Source organism: Eptatretus burgeri, chromosome 18 (assembly GCF_056783735.1).
Source record: "Eptatretus burgeri isolate ZD-2024b chromosome 18, Ebu_testis_v1, whole genome shotgun sequence".
NCBI classification, from domain to species: domain Eukaryota; kingdom Metazoa; phylum Chordata; class Myxini; order Myxiniformes; family Myxinidae; genus Eptatretus; species Eptatretus burgeri.
Window position 1 is genome coordinate 40,738,961 of NC_140978.1, and position 15,465 is coordinate 40,754,425.

The 15,465-nt window shown below is 43.4% G+C and overlaps 1 protein-coding gene across 6 annotated transcripts in view; it reads left to right on the top strand.

Moving 5' to 3' along the window:
* The first annotated feature begins 54 nt into the window (after positions 1 to 54).
* LRRCC1 (leucine rich repeat and coiled-coil centrosomal protein 1) overlaps positions 55 to 15,465 on the top strand; it is a 55,289-nt gene continuing 39,878 nt past the window's right edge. For 2 of the 6 annotated variants that reach the window (XM_085863772.1, XM_085863775.1), the window contains exons 1-9: positions 5,227 to 5,384; positions 5,696 to 5,901; positions 8,917 to 8,982; positions 9,123 to 9,290; positions 10,005 to 10,189; positions 10,274 to 10,447; positions 11,661 to 12,523; positions 13,059 to 13,176; positions 13,288 to 13,436. In XM_085863772.1, the coding sequence (XP_085719898.1) occupies positions 5,329 to 5,384; positions 5,696 to 5,901; positions 8,917 to 8,982; positions 9,123 to 9,290; positions 10,005 to 10,189; positions 10,274 to 10,447; positions 11,661 to 12,523; positions 13,059 to 13,176; positions 13,288 to 13,436 (1,985 nt within the window). In that variant the 5' untranslated portion in view covers positions 5,227 to 5,328. Of the gene's footprint in view, positions 416 to 1,405; positions 1,490 to 4,546; positions 4,722 to 5,226; positions 5,385 to 5,695; positions 5,902 to 8,916; positions 8,983 to 9,122; positions 9,291 to 10,004; positions 10,190 to 10,273; positions 10,448 to 11,660; positions 12,524 to 13,058; positions 13,177 to 13,287; positions 13,437 to 15,465 lie in introns of those variants that run through there. The other 4 variants (XM_085863776.1, XM_085863773.1, XM_085863777.1 and 1 more) reach the window with 4 other exon arrangements.

Below are 15,465 nucleotides of genomic sequence, written 5' to 3' on the forward strand. Positions count from 1 at the left end.
TGTTTTCAGCGCTCCGCCCCATCCGCTCCCCCCATTCTGTGACCCGGAAGTTGTTTTCGGCGCGGTTTTTTTTTTTATTTTATTTTATTTTACTTTTTTTAACGGATGCTTCGTGGTGTTCGCGTCAAGTGAGAGACCCCGGTTTGCTGGTGTTTTCTGTGAAGAGTTTAATGTACAAATCTTGACCCTGTTGTGGGTTTTTTCATTTTGCAGGAGGCATGACTCCTTTGAACGCGGAAATATGGCACCGAGTGTAGTGTAGTGTTGTGTCGTGAAAGACTGCAGTACTGTCGAGCAAGGAAACAGCACGTACCATTTTTAAAGTACACTGTACTTACTGTATATAGTATTTTCGAACCACCGATTCCCCAGACTCGGAGCGGACATTCTTACCGCATGAAACAAACCATCGAAGGTATGCACGTAACAGGCAGGCCCATTGAGTGGTGTATAAGAGCGGAAAGACTGGCGATTACACGGACTATTGTGTGCTCTATGAACTCTCCAGTTCGTTTGGTGCTTATACGGTGCTTCTTCCTTTAAAAAAAAAAAAATTTATTTAAATAATTATATATATATATACAGTATATATTTCAATTAATTAATTAAATTTTATTATTATTTATTTATTTTTTATTATTTATTTATTTAAATAATTATATATATACAGTATATATTTTAATTAATTAATTTTTTATCATTATTTCTTTATTATTTATTTATTTATTTATTTATTTTATTTGTTTTATTTTTTATTAACCTCCGCCACCGAAGATGGATGGAGGTTACTGTTTTCACCCCTTTCTGTTTGTTTGTTTGTTTGTGAACAGTATTACGGAAAAACTCCTCGACGGATTTCGACGAAACTTGGGGGGGGGGCGGGGGTGAGATATGGTCCAAGGATCATGCCATTAGATTTTGGACTTGGTCCCCCCCCCCCAAAAAAAAATTGTTGGAGAAAAAAAAAATTTGCACATTTTTTTTCAACAAAATTTCGATTTTTTTTTTTGCATATCTTCATGTTATAAGTGATTTCCAACAAAAAAAACATGCCAAAATTATAATTGCGGCTGATTTTGGAACTTCAGGTGGATATACCCACGTAAAATCAATTTCTGTCTCAAGGAATCTAGTTATGACGAATGAATTGAGTATGTAAAAGTTAAAAGTAAAAGGGAAAGTTGAAAACTATAACTCTGTGAGCACTGTTGACGTCAAATTGAATGAATAGGATATCAGGTTCACTTGAGTAACCGAGCAGTATTGGCGGCGGAGGTTTTGCACTCTACCGAGTGCTCCCCCTCTAGATTATTTTATTTATTTATATATATATATATATATATATATATATATATATATATAAAATTTATTTATTTTTAATTTTATTTATTTATTTATTTCACAGGGATGAAGTCGCCGTATCTCCTGGACTTCTGAAAGGGCGTTTGGAGATGCAGGAATTGTCTCTGATTGACCGAAAGATAACGAGGTATTGTCATGTTCATCATCACCATCATCTCGTTGTCACCATCAACCTGACAGACTGTTTATACACTTTTCACTCTGTGTGTTTTTTAAAAAATATGCTAAGGCTGCTTCTCACTGGACGAAGGAAGCAACGCCCCAAATGTTAAACAAGAGGTCAAGGCTATGTCTCTGGACGTACAGGGTGTGTCAATGAAAGTTTAACCACTTCAAAAATTTATCAACCAAAACGTTGAGTAATACAGCAAAAAAAAATTAACTCCAAATATTGAACCCAAATGGTGGAGACATGAAACTCGTTTTGCGATCAGGTCCAGATCTCGGGTGTTCCTTTGTAGACGTAATCCTCACAAGCTCCCCAGAGGAACGAATCCGGCGGGTCGAGGTCGAGGTCGAGATTGTGTGGAGACCGGTATCGTTCTTGATTGACGGTAAGCGTTCTTACGTTTTTGTCGTCAAACCAACACGGCCCAAACACACCTCTGCAGCTGACGGCCACAAAAGCAGTGACTTTCCGACCCTTAAGCGACCTCACCTCAACCTCATCCGGGCGTTGACCTCCCCCAAAAATGTGTGAATTGACAGCACCGTTGGACGTGAAAGTGTGCCTCGCCGCTAAACCACACATCACGAATCCAGTTTCGGTTTTCCTCCATTTTCTGCGGCAGCATCTCACGCACAGTGACTCGTGCTGCTTCATCCCCGTCGGTCAATTTATGGGCCGTTGTGATGTGCTGAGGAAACAGGTTTAAATCTTGTTATGCTATATTTAGCTAAGTTGCCCCACTAATTGGGCAACTTAGCATAACGATAGTGGGGCAACTTAGCATAACAATTGTGCAATTTGTGAGGGAAGCACCAAATTTGGCACACTAGTAGCCTATCATATTATGAACAGATTTGGATATTGGGCCATCTCAAATTCAGCCGCTGATTTTTTTTTTCCACTGCCACTTTCCACTGCCATCAAAAATTTTGAGATGGCCCAATATCCAAATCTGTTCATAATATGATAGGCTACTAGTGTGCCAAATTTGGTGCTTTCCTCACAAAATACACAATTGTTATGCTATATTTAGCCAAGTTGCCCCACTATATTATTCGTTTTTGCTGAAGATCCAGATTCAGATCCGATAATTTTTTTAAAGTGATTTTTCACCATTGAGTGATGGGGCGAAAACAAGAAATACAGCACGATATCTCAAAAAGTTGTGGATGGATTATGACAAAACTTGGTGCATGAGTTGCGTAGGTGGCTAGAACGAGCCAAATAGATTTTGGTTAAGGTCTTGATCCAGATATGGCATATCAGTGGGATGCAAAACTTAAACTGTTCATCTTGGCGGAGGTAGGCGCGCAACCAAGTGGTGTTGTATTTGTGTTCTTCTGCAGGTGGGAAGATACATCAACGCATGTGCTGTTCTTTTGATGGATGTTACAAGCATAACCCCCCCCCTCCCAACTTTTCTGCATCTTTCCTGCCTCTGTGTACCATTCCTACTTCATAGAAATTCCTTTGAAATGGTGAAACAGAATGTTAACTAGAAGGGCACTCGGTCGAGCACATACCTCCACCACGTAATGCCTGATATATGAGAACATATCGGACCTAATACATTTTTGAAATATCATGCTATACAGTACTATATCGGTTTTGGCCCGAATCTCTCAATGGTGAAGAATCACTTTGAAAATTAAATAATTCTCATATCCAGATCCGGATTCGGATCGTCACCAAAGTTGAAACAATTCGTCATGGTCACACACCAACTTTTTCACCAAGTTTCATCCGGATCAGTCCGCAACTTTTTGAGATATCGTTCTATATATTAGTCGAGCCCGATCTCTCAATGGTGAAGAATCACTTAAAAAAATTATTGAATCCAGATCAAGATCTTCAGCAAAATCTAATCAGTTCGTCCTCGTCACACACCCGAACTGCTCACCAAATTTCATCTGTATCCGTCCACAACTTTTAGAGATATCCTGCACACAAACACACAAATGAAATTGCTCGTTGAGCAAGGAATTGCCGGAATAACTTTGTCATATCTCCATGATCTCTGAAAAAACAAAAACCTGGAAATCAATTTGGTACTTATAAGTCAATAGTGCTACTGTTTAATGGGTAATAGCACTTAGTTTGGTCATGATCATAACTTGGGTGTCAATCGGACTTGAAATGGCGTTTTTATCGCAATTTGAAATTTTTGACCCGACCCCCCTGACGTTCGACCGCCGACCGCGAAGAAGGGTGTTGGTGTGACACCCCAATGAGACATATGGTTGGATGCAGAATTGGAAGATGCACATTTTGGATTTGGTTTGAAGTCGATACGACCATTTTAGCGGATGTTATTGCGAAAATAAGAATTTCGGTTTTTCGGTGACCTTGACCTTGACCTTTGACCTAGATTCACCAAAAACGACAAGTGTCTCAGTTGGACCATGGCCGACGTCTGTACCCAGTTTGGTCATGATCGCTGAAACGGTGTGGCTGCTACAGGGTAAACAAACACACAAACAGACAGACAGACACACAGAATGACACACACACAACCGACCAACATAATTGCTGAAATTCGAAGGATTCCGGCAATTAACAAACAGACACAACGGGGTGAAAACATAACCTCCTTCACCTTCGGTAGTAGAGGTAATTAAACCATGGTTTATGTTGACATTAGCTTGGTGTTGGCTTCATGGTGAAGGTTGGTTAAGGCTGGCCTGAGATCTTCGGGTCCTGTGTTTGAAGCGCTGTCTGCCGTTGAATGAACACGAGGTGAGGTTGACTCAGTCTGTCATCCTGTGGTCGGAAAAATGAGTGCCAGCTTTCTGTTACCCTGTATCGGAGTGGCGACCCGTCCAGGATTGTGCCCAATAGCCAAGGAAACTGCTTAGGCAGCACCACGCTCTGCACAGAGTACGGTCCCAATGGATTGGATTGGATTATATTGATGTAATATTACAAGGTTATTGGGTTTTGTAAAAGTCAAAAAAAAAAAATTTCTCGCTCTTTATATTGACTTCAGATTACCCATAACATTATTTCCCATCCAAGGTAACTGTGTATGGTGCAGCACAACACAGGAAACATTGTACCGCATGCAAGAGAACTGCAATGGCGTTGGCGTCGTCATCTGCTCGTGGATCGCCCTGATGAGTGAAGTTAACGAGCTTACCTGCAGTCAATGAATGACACCTGTGCCTTGGGCTTTTGCGTAAATATCAAGGAGGTTCGTCCACCATAGACTTAACAACGGAGTGTGACATTTCGAGTTCAGATAAGGCACCCTTTCCATGCCACCATTCGCGCAGTCACATTTAGCTTTTTCTTCTAATATATTTGTAAGAAAGAAGATATTCCTCATAAGGGAAATACAGTATTGCACATGCAATTAAACAATTGAAAATCTTATCTTAAAAAAAATACAACTTGGAGGTTCGTGGAGTTGCTAGAACATTGAACGGATGAGGACATAACGGAATAAAAGGAACAATAGAACAGAGGGGTGACACATGCCAACAGGAGGGTTGGGGGCCAACATAGAAGGTGAATTGGACAAATAAGGGATGTGGAAAAGAATGAGCGATAGGTGAGGATAGATGCACATGGTGGACAATTGGCCACTGCTTGTTTATTGGCTGCTCTCCTTGGAGAATTTCCCCCCAACCTTCTCTGAGCTTCATGGTCCTGTATGGCCAGTGCCCATGACAGCAACATGGAACTACCTCATTCTCGACGCTTCTGTCACAAGTGGTTGCCTGGTGCCATGAACACACACCTGCCCTTGCTGTCACCTGCCATGTTGAGGGACATGTACGCCACGTGGAGGCACACGTATGCCAGTGGCGGCATGCGTGTGCCACATGGAATCTTGGCGCTTGTGCATTCGCAGGTGCATTCATATTTGTTGATGGATTCACAAATTTTGGTGGATATTTCATCCATTACAACTGGGAGGGTTAAGACAGGATTTTTAATTTGCTGTAGATTTGTGGCAGAGAAAGTGTGAAGTTTTCAGTTATTTATAATCCTTTCGAAGCTAACATTGAAAATGGATCAATAGGTAATGAAAGTATGATGATGATGGGTATTGAACGTACGATGATAGGTAATGATTGTTACAGGTTTAAGGGACCTCTGATCTTTGCTATCGAAAGTGTATAGTGTTTTGGGACATGCGAGGATTTGTATGTCATGCCGCAGTCTGCAGGGGTTGGTCATCCCTCCAGTGGTGAAACTGCTAAATTTTCACTGCAACCGGCTGGAAAACCTGACCGGCCTGCCTCCGCTGATGCATCTGCTGTACCTGGAGTTGTCGTCCAATCGACTGAGCAGCATGAAGGGAGTGGCTTCGCTGCCTCAGCTGCGCACCCTTAACCTCTCTTGCAACCGACTTGTTAGCATTGAAGGTGAGTGCTTGATATTGTTTTCTTTAATCGATGTTTAATGTGATTGCTCGAAAATGTATTTGGTCTTTAATGTCATTAGGGAGTTTTCTTTGCACGATTTCCTGAAAATATGGGCCAAATTTACAACACTAGAAGCACGCACTCCCAACGGGAGCGGTCAAGGGCGTCATGTTATTATATTTATGCCTATTTTACTCCAAAGGTGCCCAGGATTACACACCCAAAAATGGTTGCGATCGGTTCAGCCGTTTTTGTGGTACCTGGGAACAGACAGACAGACAGACAGACAGACGGTGAATTATAGTAAGATGCTTAGCTACCAGCTTGCTAACACGCGCCAAACCCTTAAACGCTGACAAAAGCTTTATTGTATGCACACGGCTAATCGTACGTCTAAATACCAATTTATGAAGGGAGATAAACAGCCGATTAGTTGTGCACATCTAAACAGCTTATTAGCCTGTGAAATCCTGAAATGATGCACTTGCACGGAATCGCAGCACTACGGACAATTGGTGGAGAGGATTCGGCACGTATTTCTTCTCATCGTAGGTTGATCGAGGTCTTCTTGCACTAGATTCAGCAGCTAAAGAAATGATTCCTTCGAGAGTCTGGAACTCTGTACAAATTTGATATTGTCATTCTTCTCCAGAGGATTGCAAGAAGCCTGGTGTTGGCTTAGCGTTTAGGGTGGCTGGCTTTGGATCTTAGTGTCCTCAGTTCAAGCCCTGTTTTCCACTTAATTAACACCATGTGGGGTTGACTCAGCCTGTCATCCTTCCGAGGTCGGTGAAATGAGTACCAGTGTACTGGTATATGGGCACAGCATCAGTGGCATCATCGTGTCCTAACAAAATGATAGCTACCTGGCAGCCAGCTGCCATACGCAAGAAGAAGAAGAAGAAGAAGGAGAAGAGGATAGCATCTATCCTCGAAGATTCTCGATGCACGTCGGCGAACCTATACTATTCTGCCTCCTTGAGCTAATTCAAGCAAACATCTCATGTAAACTGCCAATTTTAAGGCACTAGCAGAGTATCCACCAAACTGACGATCTTGTTCCAAGCATACAGCACATTCTTCTGACACATACCTTTATTTGGGCAACTGACACCTGCCTCAATTGCTCCCAAAAAAAACCCCAAAAATCCCTGGTTACGTGAATGAAGCAAAAACATACGTACTGCTTATAATTCAAAACACCTCACTGTGCTAGAAAATGTAGGGACAGGAATACTGTATTGTACTGTAAAGGATGGGGACTTGTAATACCCTTTCCCACCTCGAGTGGTGCTACACGAAACATATTTAAATAGATAATTTGCGTCTCCAGCCCCCTACCCCACTCTCCCAACCCCCGCCACCTTGAAGACCACCAGCAAAGATAAAAACACCCCTATGCGCTAATTGGGGTCGTGCTGATGCTATGTAGCAGGTCTGGATGTAATCAGGCCAGAACTGTAGGAGGAGTCGTGCGTCAAACAAACACACAAACACTGGTCCGTGAATTGTAGTAAGGATGCAATGCTTGCTTCAAGGCCTTAACGCACTCTTAAACACGCCCTTGCCGATTTGTAAATGTTTCTTTGCTATTTAAACTCCTGTGATTCGGTTTTGATCACGCATTAGATAATAATCGCTCTTCGGCGATTAGCGACTAACTTTGAAGGGATGATCATCGCGCGGTTAGCGATTCCAAACGTGTCTTTCTCTTTAACGCCTTTTGTAAATTTGGCCCCAAGTGTCTTACGATAAGATTTACAGACATATAACTGAACAATATCTGGGATGAATTCCTTGTTTAATCTCATGTGCCACGTCATTTCACAAAAGGGATGTTGTTCATTTGCTTACTGTATCAGATGATGCTTTTAATCCTGTTATTTTTGCTCCTTACTTGGTGGTTTTACTATCTCCATGCTTGAAAAAAAAAAACAAGGGGGAAGTTTTAATTGGCTCTGTCTCTGTCTGTCTGTCTGTCTGTCTGTCTGTCTGTCTGTCTGTCTGTCTGTCTGTCTGTCTGTCTCTGTCTGTCAATTTGTTATGCTATGTCCTCATAAACAGTTGTGCAGCAATTCACCAAACTTGGTAGTTGTGATCACCACATGACAAGAAGGTGTGAGAGCAGTATCATTTTTGGCTTTGTCCTCTGGGACCTTGGGGTGGGGTCAAAAGGTCAAATACCAAAGAATGCAATTATGGGCACATTTTAAAACATTTTTAAATGAAACTTTGTATATGCAATCAATATTGAGGATGCATGAAATAGATTGCAATATATATGTATATATAAAAAAAAAAAATTTTAAATGGATATTTTCTTTTTTGGGGGGTTTTGACCCCCGGTACATGACCCAGGGGGTGGGGACTTAGGGTCACAGGGGTCAAAACAAGATTTTTATTTAAACTCAAAATTTGATATTGGGTCATTCCTGGTGGAGGTTCTTGCCATCTTTCAACTTTGCTTTGTGTGGGAAGCGTGAGGATTTGCAATTGAGCGCCATCGATTTTGCTCTTGTTTTATGTATTTATTTTTTCCACGTACTTATCCACTTAGCCAAGCGATGGTGATTTACTCACACAATGCTGTCCACCTGTTTGTTTTGTGACTTCCTGTGTGGTTTATCGATGTTGGCAGTCGCACATTACTCTACGATCGGATTCACTTGCCAGGACGTTTTGAAATTGACTTCCTGCCATTTACTGCATTTTAAAACTTTATTTTTCATAACTGCTCTTATTACCGCCATTTTTTTGGGATTTGACCCCCGGTTTCATACCTCAGCGGGTGGGGGACCTACGCTCACAGGGGTGAAAATATAATGTGTTTTTTAACTCAATTTCATATTGGGTCATTCCTAGTGGAACTTTTTGCCATCTTTCAAATTTGCTTAAGGTGTGAAGTGTTGGAATTTGCAACGGTATGCCATTGACTTTGCTCGAGTTTAATTTTGAAATTGCCTCTTCTCTGTTTGTTGAGCGGTTCCCCCCCCCCACCCCCTCCGACTTTTGCAGACCTCCATGGCTTAAAGAATCTGCAGATTCTCAACTTATCATACAACCGTATCGAAGATGTTTCTGGTACGTGCCATCTGTGTGCACCTACCCGAGCGCATGCGCTTGTTGCGAATGCTCGCGAACCCATTTAAAAAAAATGAAAGGACACCTGATCTTGAAAATCTGGTTAACATGTCCATTTCCATCACCTCTGTGTTGCTCAGGGCTGAGTGAATTGCACGGCACAGAATATAACCTGAAATGCTTGGAGTTGCAGGGAAACAAGCTGTCAGGTCTCCAATCAATGTGCTCCTCCTTAAAGGGTCTTCATTCACTCTCCTGCCTCTGTGTACAAAAAAATTCTGGCAGTAATCCCACCTGCCAGGTTAAAGGTGAATCTGCATTCCTTGTGCTGAGAAAACATCTGTATTCTTCGACCTTTTAGTTTATTGTAAAGGTTAAACACATCAAAAATGTTGATTGTTTTGCTAAATAGCAACATGATGTCATCACGCGACACCATTGTGATTGGATGCCATCATCTTGTAACTGCGTCGCTGCGTTATTGCAATCATAACATCATATTAACACAACCTCCAAAACGTTTCCAAATCGATTTTATTTTAGAGGGAGTTTTGAGCTCATTCTTTGACCTGTCCCCTTTGCACAAGAAATTTTCTCTGTGAGTATTATGCATGCTCGCTCGCCATATCTGGATGTGCACACATCCGTAATTCGGCCGAGGCCGAGCGAAGCGAGGTCGAGTCCGTTTATTACTGATCCATGAACCACCCTGCTGCCCATGCGTACAGAAAACACTTTTTTTGGAACGCTGTGAGTGACTTGACCGACATTCCACAGCATGGTTAAGGGTGGTTGTGTAAACCTATTACTAGTATTTACATATCCAAATTTGGTGGATGTTTACATAACCATATATTTGCATATTTAGATCTGCAAATATCTGTAGGACTTGCAAAAAACTGAAATAACTTGCCAACTGACCATTTTTTTGTTTGTTTTACAAACAAATATACATTTCTGTCCAACATAGCAAGTTATCTTCTCGGTGTTAAAACAAGACTATCCATGCTCTCCGCATGCAGGCTACCGGGACGCGGTGTTTCATGCTTTGCCTTTCCTGCAAACTCTCGACGGTACAGACGTAATGGGCAAGAAGTCGGACAACATAATGGAGGAGCTTCTCCTCAATGCGCTTCCTCCCAAAGAAGAATACCTCGAGTTCCTTGATTCACAAATGAATCGAAAACCACAACCGCAACCCGTTGAGGCAATTATCCTGTTTTACTATTAATTTATTGCTGTGACATTAGGTTGGATCGTTTTGAGTTTTGATGTTGACTTGTGTTTAAAGGTCGCGACTGCAGTTGAGGAGGATTCACCTGCTCGGGGAGAGTTAAAATGTGATGAGGGTCTGTCGCTTGAAGAGTGCACCGAATCTGCAGGACTACGGAATGATCCCGAATCGTCTGATGTTGAAAAACGTTTTCAACGTTATGAGGAGGAAATCCATCCACTCTTGGATCCGGTACAGTTTGTATTTGTACCTTGTAAGTGATTGTTCTTCAACAATTTTTACCTTTGACATGTCGCAGGTCGACAAGAGCTCCATGTCGCTATTGTTGTTGTTGTTTGTTGTTGGGGTTCTTGTTGGGGGTCGATTTTTGAAATGTGCACTCATTAGCCGGACGGCTCCAGGACCACACCCGCATCAGGCAAAATGATATTGCCGCCATCTTGGTTTTCTGGTGGGCCTAGCACTTTAGGCCTGTAGGCCTCTGCTGATTATACACTGTTTCCAGGTTTGTTGCATCAGATTTCCATTGGCTTGTTTGGGTTGAGTGTGAATCATGATGAGGGACCCCGAAAAATCGAATCGTATGTTGAATAAAAATTATTAGTAAGGTTTTAATTGAGCCTGTACACACCTACCGGAAAAAAAAAATATAAAGTGTTACATAATTTTTGAACGACCCCATATTGGGGTTAAACATCTGTGACAGTGTGACGAATCGGCTCGTTCTGGTATGACCATGGCAGAGGCTGACATGGATGAGAGGTGTCGAGTTAATCTTTTAATCGTGCATTAAATGTGTGTTTTCCAATCATTCCGTTAATGGATTTTTAAAGCCAATTCACTCGCGCTTAATGGCGAAGTGCCGTACCTCAAATGACTACGTACAGGTTTTTATGAACAAAAGGTTTATTACACACACACACACACACACACACACACACACGCACACACACACACACACACACACACACACACACACACACACACACACACACACACACACACACACACACACACACACACACACACATACCCTACCTTGTTTGGTTGTTTTTTTGGGGGGGGATGTTTTTTAATTTTTATACAAATGTTATTTTTCTAACCTGTTTTCTTATTATTGTTTAAGAACCTTTTTTGGTACACAGAGTTGAGACACATTGATGAGCGAGTACACTGAACGGATCAGGATGTAACAGACAAAAAGATGATGCGAAACACGCATGCATGGACTGGATAATATGGACACATAAGGAAACTCCAAGGAGGGAAAATTGGAAGGTGGAGGGTTTGGGGGTGGCTTAGTGGGGGGTAGAAAAGGTCATGGTTTTGGATTGGGGATGATCTGAGATGGTGCTGAATATTTCAAATTGAAATACAATGATTTATTACAAGGGATGGAAGATACTTTTTGTTTTGCATCCATTTTTTACATTTTTCTCTGCAGAATGTGCCATCTTTTAGATCCACACCAAACTCCGAGGAATCGGACATCGCACAAAGTCAACCCGCTGCACGTGGAGGGACTCGCACCGCTGCACGTGGAGGGACTCGCACCGCTGCACATGGAGGGACTCGCACCGCTGCACATGGAGGGACTCGCACCGCTGCACGTGGAGGGACTCGCACCGCTGCACGTGGAGGGACTCGCACCGCTGCACGTGGAGGGACTCGCACCGCTGCACATGGAGGGACTCACACCACTGCACATGGAGGGACTCGCACCGCTGCACATGGAGGGACTCGCACCGCTGCACATGGAGGGACTCGCACCGCTGCACATGGAGGGACTCGCACCGCTGCACATGGAGGGACTCGCACCGCTGCACATGGAGGGACTCGCACCGCTGAGATCCGAGGGAACCGCACCACTGAGAGTGGAAGGGACCGCGCCGCTGAGAGTGGAAGGGACCGCGCCGCTGAGAGTGGAAGGGACCGTGCCGCTGAGAGTGGAAGGGACCGCGCCGCTGAGAGTGGAAGGGACCACGCCGCTGAGAGTGGAAGGGACCGCGCCGCTGAGAGTGGAAGGGACCGCGCCGCTGAGAGTGGAAGGGACCGCGCCGCTGAGAGTGGAAGGGACCGCGCCGCTGAGAGTGGAAGGGACCGCGCCGCTGAGAGTGGAAGGGACCGCGCCGCTGAGAGTGGAAGGGACCGCGCCGCTGAGAGTGGAAGGGACCGCGCCGCTGAGAGTGGAAGGGACCGCGCCGCTGAGAGTGGAAGGGACCGCGCCGCTGAGAGTGGAAGGGACCGCGCCGCTGAGAGTGGAAGGAACCGCGCTGCTGCACATGTTGGGTGGCACACCAATAGAAGGTGCTGTTTTTAATACAAAAGTTAAGGTTCATGGAAGTAGAAAAGTAGATTAGGCAATTGAGGGTTAGTGAGAGTGAAAGGTCATATGTGCAAGTGTGAGATGGCACTCCCACCTTACTTTCAAGCCTTGTTTAGAACGGCATGATTGCACCGACACAACAAAGTGACTCCAAGGTGGGAGGAAGAGAGGGACGAAAGATTGCAGCTAAGCGCAAAGGCCAAAATATACTTGTAGAAGCTTTACAAAGTAGTTACTGGATTAATTCATTTATCCTGGCAGTATGGAGAGCAGCGGAAAACTGAAAAACCATGGGACGCAACGCCAGAAAATAGAGAGGGAGCTGATAAGTTGAATTGAAGAAGAAGCACATAAGATGCCGTCGGTAATGAGCAAACATGGCAGTCCTCAGTGATGCACAAAGATGGCTGCCCTCTATAAAAAAAACACAATGTTCCAGCTTTGTGTTGCATGGTCATTTTCTTTCACATCAATCTTGTAACCTTCTAACCAATAATTGTTTCTTTGTCCTTTTAGCAAGGACTTGGCGAGCAGTACCAGCTCCGAAACTTGCTCTGGTGATCGAACCAAGTCTGAAAAGGACGATATTTTGGATCCTCTTTTTGCACAAAAACACGAGGCCTCCACGTACAGAGTGAGTCGTGGTAGCGGCGCATCCAGGGCGAGCTCGTAAACATATGAATATGAATCCATGCTTCCAGTGTTTGTTCCAAATAAATGTTGAAACTCTGTGTGGTTTTGGCAGGCCCTGGTTGGTGCCCTGGATATAGAGCGCGAGCGACGCTGGCAGGCAGAACAGGCCGCACGTAAAGTGGCTGACGAGATGAATGTACTGCAAGTTCAATCTGGTCAAGAGCATCAGCTTCAGAGCATCGCGCTCCTCACCACAGACAGGTGACTGATACGTGCAAAGCGTCACCTTCTGCACCACGAACATCGAGGACAAAATATTTGGGAAAAAGGTAAATGCAAATCCAAGCGGGTGTAAGATCCAAGTCGGGATCCTCCAATGTGTGTCACATATCGAATGAGAGGTGAATATCCGTACTTCATGAAAAATGAAATATGACTTTATAATCTTCTGTTATGTCACTGCATGTTGAAATTTGGAAGTATTTGTCAGATTTTCAGGAATTTCACGTCATGTGAGGTAAGGTGAAATCGGTCAAACTCGTGACTTCGTGAACAAGTCTGTAATTCAAAAACTACTTTTGTGATACGTTTCACAGAGGGACTTGTACCCTAAGATCAAGATATTGTCACGTGTAGTTTCCGAACTAAAACCTTACCTGGACGATGGCAAAGCTTCTCCCTTGAAGGCTTTTATAGAGACTCAGGGAGTGATGCACGAGCGTAATGGCGGAGAGGCGATCCAGCAAGGAGGAGTACCGGGAGGAGCACGGGGAGCCTGGTCCAGGCTGGTCCTCGTCAAACTGGGAAGAGGAGAGTACTTCCACCAGCACGTGAACACGTAGGCAAAATGGCCCCGTCACTTGTCGCAGAGCACACGCACGCACAGTGCCGCTTCTCTCGCAGCTTTCCACAGGGAGGCTCCAACTGTCCCGGCCTTCTTCTTTCTTAAAAGAGGGTGCCACCTGCCTCGTGCAGTCCTCACACCGACCTGTTGAGATTGTTGTCCTTCTTGCAGGTTCTCCCATCGTGGCCAAAGAACTCTGTAGTTCTGTCAGAGTGGTCATTGGGTTCTTGGTCACCACCCCGACCGAGGTCCTTCTTGCCTGGTTGCTCAGTTTGGTCAGTCGGCCGGCTCTCAGAAGAGTCTGGGTAGTTCAATATTATTTCCATTTCTTAATGATGGAATGGCTCTTGGGAACTTTCAACAATGTAGAAATCGTTTTATACCCTCCCTTCCTGACAATCCTATCTCAGAGTTCTACTGACAGTTCCTTGGGCTTCCTGGTAGAGTTTCCACTCTGACATGCACTGTCAACTGTGGGACTTTATATAGATAGGTGTGTTTCTTTCTAAATCACGTCCATTCAATTGAATTGATCACAGATGGACTCCAATGAAGTTGTAGAGACATCTCAAGGTCGATCAAAGGTAATTGGAGGCACCTGAGCTCAATCTGGAGTGTCGTAGCAAAGGGGTTTCATACTTATTGATGCAAAACATTTCAACTTTTCATTTTAAATTAATTTGTAAAAAATTCCACAAGCATGATTTCACTTTGTTTTGATGGGGTATTTTGTGTTGATCGTTGAGAAAAAAGAAAAGTTAAATTTAATCCATTTTAAATTCAGACTGGAACAACAAAATCTGACAAAAGTCAAGGGGTGTGAACACTTTCTGAAGGCACTATATATTTAGATAAAACTTGGGGTGTGTGTGTGTGTGTGTGTGTGTGTGTGTGTGTGTGTGTGTGTGTGTGTGTGTGTGTGTGTGTGTGTGTGTGTGTGTGTGTGTGTGTGTGTGTGTGTGTGTATATATATATATTATGTATTAGTACCAGTCAAAAGTTTGGACACATCGACTCATTCAAGGGTTTTTCTTTATTATCTTGCCAAAACGAAGTTTTTGCAAGATATGTTAGTCAGCTTGTATGTTTTTTTTTTTTTTGTTTGTTTGTTTGTCTGTAATAACGTATAAAAAATTCTGCAGAGCACAGTTATCATTGGAAATTTTTGTAACTTCGCATATCAGAGGCCTATGGAGGTCCCTTTCAGTGCATAAAATTTTGAAGGTCAAGGTCAAAGGTCAAGGTCACCGTGCAAATCAGGGGAGTCGACGAAACGCTTATTTTTTGAGTAATTTTGATCGGATCGTCTTCAAACTTCATGGGAATATAGTTCATGGTCTGGCTCTCAGCTGATTAATTTTTGGTGGCGATTGGCCTTGACCTTCATGGTTAGCGCCTCAGCTCAAACATATTTGACCCCAAGGTCAAATTTTCAAGTTTTAGGAA